Consider the following 6340-nt stretch of genomic DNA (forward strand, 5'->3'; position numbering starts at 1 on the left):
CATAATAAATTTAATGGAGATTTATTTGGTGGAATTTATGCAACCGGTATAGCTAATTTTCTTGGTATAGTCATATGTGAGGATGATATTGAGTTGCCTCCTGCTTATTTGGATTATGAGGCTATGGTTCGTCATCATTTTGTTGAGAGGAACGATCTGTTCCTCCAGTACCGACTAATCTTTGACAGACGACACACCTATCATGTTGCTCTCCCTGCTTCTACTTTCTTTGACTTTCAGGCAAAAGGGAGATATTTTATAACCAGAGAGGAGGCGGAAGAGTATAAGAGGAGGGATGAGATAGCTCGCCTCCAAGCTACAGCCCACGATGCAATGACTATTGCATCTCAGTACGACCCCAACTACAACTTTGGATATCCGCCAGGACATCCGTGGCAATAGACCAACTTAGGCCAAAAGCCTAAGCTTGGGGGAGTACGTATTTCTCACCGACATTACATTCATGTTCACACACTCGTTGCTAGATGTCGGTGCTCATACTTTTTCATTGTAATATCCATGCTAGTTTATTTCTTTTTTATATGCTTTCTTCTTGTGTGTTTAATAAACCTTAAGAAAAACCAAAAAAATTATTAGTTGTAGCTTTTAGCTAGTTTTAATTTCCATGCTTGTAGTAGTAATTAAAAAGAAAACCCCAAAAGATTTCTTTGTTCTTCTTTTGCTTGTTGGGAGCTTTCCCGTGTAAATAGTTTTATTTCTCTTCTTTTCTTTGGGGGTCGATAGGAGAAGACCATAATTAAATTGTTAAAGTGGCTCTTATATGCATTATTGTTGATCTAACAAAAGAGTCCATATTGCCTTGTCTTCTCCTGATATTGAATGTTCGTAGATTCCAGCTTAGTCTAATGCACGTGCACTGTTATTATTATTCACATCATTCGATCATGCAAGTGAAAGGCAATTATGACGATATGTGATGGATTGATTGAGATGGGAGAAGATGGTATGAACTCGACCTCTCTTGTTTTTGTAAATATGATTAGTTCGTCGTTCCTGATTCAGTTTATTATGAATAAACATGTTTGCAATGACAATTAGAGATTATAGTTGCTTATGCCATGCTTAATAGGTAGGAGCTTATAATGGTTTACCTTGCGTGCCAACATGCTATTAAAATGGTTATGATGTGGTATGATAGGGTGGTATCCTCTTTTGAACGATTCGAGTGGCTTGACTTGGCACATGTTCACGCATGTAGTTGAAACAAAATCAACATAGCCTCTACGATATTTATGTTCATGGTGCATTATATCCTACTCATGCTTGCATTCGGTGTTGATTAATTTTAATGCATGTTCATGACTGTTGTCGCTCTCTAGCTGGTCGCTTCCTAGTCTTTTTCTAGCCTTCACCTGTACTAAGCAGGAATACTGCTTGTGCATCTAATCCCATAAACCCCAAAGTTATTCCATATGAGTCCACCATACCTACCTATATACGGTATCTACCTGCCGTTCTAAGTAAATTTGTATGTGCCAAACTCTAAACCTTCAAATAAACATTCTGTTTTGTATGCTCGAATAGCTCATGTATCAACTAGGATTGTCTGTATCTTTCATGTTAGGCGGGTTATTCTCAAGAGGAGTGGACTCCGCTCCTCACTCACGAGAAAGTGGCTGGTCACCGGGATGCCCAGTCCCATGCTTTATGCAAATCAAATCAAAATAATTGCAAACAAAACTCCCCCGGGACTGTTGTTAGTTGGAGGCACTCGTTGTTTCGAGCAAGCCATGGATTGATGCTTGTTGGTGGAGGGGGAGTATAAACTTTACCATTCTATTTGGGAACCGCCTATAATATGTGTAGCATGGAAGATATCGCCATCTTTTGGTTGTTATGTTGACAATGAAAGTATGTCGCTCAAAATATTATTCATATCTATTTCAAAATTGAGCTCTAGCACCTCTACAAATTCCTGCTTCCCTCTGCGAAGGGCCTATCTATTTACCTTTATGTTGAGTCATCATCCTCTTATTAAAAAGCACCAGTTGGAGAGCAGCGCTGTCATTTGCATTCATTACTGTTAGTTTACATTGAGTATGACTTGACTGGATCTCTTTTACCATGAATTGCAATGTCTAGTCAGTCCTTGATCTTTAAAGGTGCTCTGCATTTATGTTTTGCGGTCTCAGAAAGGGCTAGTGAGATACCATCTTGTTATATCATATCATGATTGTTTTGAGAAAGTGTTGTCATCCAAGATTTATTATTATTGCTCGCTAGTTGATTATGCCATTGATATGAGTAAACATGAGACCTAAATGTTATTGTGAATATGGTTAGTTCATAATCTTTGCTGAAAACTTGAATGCTGGCTTTACATATTTACAACAACAAGAGCAAACAGAGTTTGTAAAAGTTTTTCTTTATCACTTTCAGTTTGTCAACTGAATTGCTTGAGGACAAGCAAAGGTTTAAGCTTGGGGGAGTTGATACGTCTCCAACGTATCTACTTTTCCAAACACTTTTGCCCTTGTTTTGGACTCTAGCTTGCATGATTTGAATGGAACTAACCCGGACTGACGCTATTTTCAGCAGAATTGCCATGGTGTTATTTATGTGCAGAAACAAAAGTTCTCGGAATGACCTGAAACTCCACGGAGATTATTTTTGGAAATAATAAAAAATACTAGTAAAGAATCAAGGCCAAGGGGCCCACACCCTAGCCACGAGGGTGAGGGCGCGCCCCCTGCCTCGTTGGCCCCCTGGAGCTCCACCGACCTCAACTCCAACTCCATATATTCGTGTTCAGGGAGAAAAAAATCAGAGAGAAAGATTCATCGCATTTTACAATACGAAGCCACCGCCAAGCCCTAAACTCTCTCGGGAGGGCTGATCTGGAGTCCGTTCAGGGCTCCGGAGAGGGGAATCCATCGCCGTCGTCATCATCAACCATCCTCCATCACCAATTTCATGATGCTCACCGCCGTGCGTGAGTAATTCCATCGTAGGCTTGCTGGACGGTGATGGGTTGGATGAGATTTATCATGTAATAGAGTTAGTTTTGTTAGGGTTTGATCCCTAGTATCCACTATGTTCAGAGATTAATGTTGCTATGACTTTGCTATGCTTAATGCTTGTCACTAGGGCCCGAGTGCCATGATTTCAGATCTGAACCTATTATGTTTTCATGAATATATGTGAGTTCTTGATCCTATCTTGCAAGTCTATAGTCACCTACTATGTGTTATGATCCGGCAACCCCGAAGTGACAATAATTGGGACCACTCCCGGTGATGACCGTAGTTTGAGGAGTTCATGTATCTTACGTTCTTAAGAAGTTGATCCCCACTAATACCAATTCTCTCAACATGCACACTATCCACATCATCATGATGCCATATCAGATTTCTCAAAACATGCAGCCTCCACCTCAGCAAAAGAAAAAACCAATGAGTCGTTCAGTATCTGAGTGGGATCAATTGATATTCTGCATAGGCTCTATAGTGCACATCCATTCCTCTTCTTCTTCTAAAACTGATGGGATGGTCTATTATTAAGAGTCGTATCCTCACCCCCACCTCGCCTCCTCCTTCCTCATCTCTTCTCAGATCTCGCGTTCTCTATGGCTCCAGGCAAAATCGATCCCCGGTCGCCCCCCTACATGGGTGGATCGGCGGCAACTGCAGGCTGGAGGCGATTGTGTTCTCTGCGGCTCCATGGTGGCTTCTGATTCGATTGATCCCCTGTCATCTTCCTTGGGCGGATTTAGCAGCAACTGCGGGCTGGGGGTCATCCTCTTCGTCTCCGCCTGGATCACGCTCGCGGGCTCGCGCCCCTCAACATAGCTGGTGCGGCCAGCTCCCAATAGGTACCACATGACCAACTTGTAGCGGACCTACGTCCCCATTCCTTCTCACAATGACAGTTACGAGTTGTTCATGTACCACGAGGGGTGGAAGAATAACGCTCAGTGGCATGCCTGTGCTTTTCATCCCCCTGCAATAGCAGAAGCTACAAGAAAGTGAAGGCTTGCTTTCTCGTTTGTTATATATGGTCATGTAACTCAAGCATTGCTACTTGCAGAGGTAAGAAATCGGACGGTGGCACCGCACAATGACACAAATGCAGAAAAAAGTGATGACGCCAATTGAATCGCTAGCTTCGCCTTTAAATAACAGCCTCGACTACCATCATCCGGAGCAACTTCCCGGTGCGTGGTGAGTTCACATAGTTCTTCGGCCTTCCCTACTTCATCAATCTAACATTTTATCTGTTATTTTTTTGTCAGATTCGCCGCAAGCTACTCACAAATTTGCTACAAATAGTGAGGGCTATTTGTGTTTCATCCTGCATAGGTCTCTTCTTGCTCACCTTAAAACAAGGTTCCCATCTCTGAAATTTATTGTAATTGGATTAACACATGACATGAGCCTTATATTTATTTCAGTACGTTTAGGGCAGCAATGGCACATCATTCCTACCATTCCATGCAATTCATTGGCTCGAACAAATCATCTAATACTCAGTACTACAACTTACTACTCTTTTTACATATGCCAATCATGATCACCACATAAGTTTAAAGAAAGGCTTGGATGACGTTAGGTTGGCACATACAATATATGTGAGTCAACTACTTTTTTCCTTTTTCTTCTATTCTACACAGGTTTGAGGTACTAGAATTATGCACATACAAATCAGCCACATCCGCTTGCTGCAGAGTTATTCGGTGGTATCTTGATCATTCCACACGAGACACGCCCTGCTGCCACGCTCGCTCACCTGATTCGGAGCAGCAATTTACTGCAGCTAGCACGTGTAAGCATGCCCACGCATCCATGTGAGCATCCAATGACTTCCTTCCATGCACTGTTATGCATTAACGCAAGCACACGCACAATTTCAGTTCCTTGGCGGATCCTGATAATGTGATTATTTATTGTGTAGATGCACCCTATTTTCTGACTCTCTGAGTTATGGTGGAGCTTAGCTATTATATGAGATCAAAGGGGATTCACTTCGGTGATGGATACAAAGATCATTTGCAAGAGTTGGATGTTTTATGTGTTGTTAAAGTTACAGGAGATTGAAAATCATGTCTTGGCGTTGGTGGTCATAGTCTATGGCTCTCAATTTTGTCCTCCTTCACAGGTTTAGTCTTACTAGCTTTCAGTGGTTCACTTTTGCCATTCAAAATATAACCTTCAGGTATGTTCAGAGAGCAACATTCAGTGTTTCATACACAGGGTCCGATAGATAGTGCTGCATTCCAGTCCTTGGCCGTGGAGTTTCATTCTTGCACATGTAGTTTTTTTTGAGTTCATTCTTACATATGTACTGTGTTCTTAGCACCAATATTTTTCAACATCATCAAATCTTATTTTGTGGACACTTGCTACAGTATATGGTACACTGAGTTTGTCCAGTATCTTCTTTTCTTCTTCTGATTTTCTATATGACAACATAGTCATCACAGTGGTTCCGCAGCAACGCGTGGGGAATCCTTTAGTTCACTATGTGTTAATGCTTTAGTCCGGTACTCTATTAAAAGGAGACCTTAATATCCCTTAGTTTCCATTAGGACCCCACTGCCACGGGAGGGTAGGACAAAAGATGTCATGCAAGTTATTGTTGGAAATATGCCCTAGAGGCAATAATAAAAGCATTATTATTATATTTCCTTGTTCATGATAATTGTCTTTATTCATGCTATAATTGTGTTATCCGGAAATCGTAATACATGTGTGAATAATAGACACCAACATGTCCCTAGTAAGCCTCTAGTTGACTAGCTCGTTGATCAACAGATAGTCATGGTTTCCTGACTATGGACATTGGATGTCATTGACAACGAGATCACATCATTAGGAGAATGATGTGATGGACAAGACCCAATCCTAAACATAGCATAAGATCGTATAGTTCGTTTGCTAGAGTTTTTCCAATGTCAAGTATCCTTTCCTTAGACCATGAGATCGTGTAACTCCCGGATACCGTAGGAGTGCTTTGGGTATACCAAACGTCACAACGTAACTGGGTGACTATAAAGGTATACTACGGGTATCTCCGAAAGTGTCTGTTGGGTTGACACGGATCAAGACTGGGATTTGTCACTCCCTATGACGGAGAGGTATCACTGGGCCCACTCGGTAATGCATCATCATTATGAGCTCAAAGTGACCAAGTTTCTGGTCACGGATCATGCATTACGGTACGAGTAAAATGACTTGCTGGTAACGAGATTGAACGAGGTATTGGGATACCGACGATCGAATCTCGGGCAAGTAGCATACCGATTGCCAAAGGGAATTGTATACGGGGTTGCTTGAATCCTCGACATTGTGGTTCATCGGATGAGATCATCGAGGAGCATGTG

At 41.7% G+C, this 6340-nt stretch overlaps 1 protein-coding gene across 1 annotated transcript; it reads left to right on the forward strand.

Moving 5' to 3' along the window:
* Positions 1-3465: 3465 nt before the first annotated feature.
* On the forward strand, positions 3466-5394 carry LOC125524185 (uncharacterized). The gene is made up of 6 exons (XM_087536962.1): positions 3466-3832; positions 4048-4174; positions 4253-4319; positions 4412-4489; positions 4631-4804; positions 4912-5394. The coding sequence occupies exons 2-6, from the start codon at positions 4078-4080 to the stop codon at positions 4952-4954; spliced, it is 459 nt and encodes a 152-aa protein (XP_087393088.1). The 5' UTR covers positions 3466-3832; positions 4048-4077; the 3' UTR covers positions 4955-5394.
* The last annotated feature ends 946 nt before the right edge of the window (positions 5395-6340 follow it).

This window comes from Triticum urartu, chromosome 7A (assembly GCF_056163025.1).
Source record: "Triticum urartu cultivar PI428250 chromosome 7A, HENAU_Tu73, whole genome shotgun sequence".
In the NCBI taxonomy this organism is placed as follows: Eukaryota; Viridiplantae; Streptophyta; class Magnoliopsida; order Poales; family Poaceae; genus Triticum; species Triticum urartu.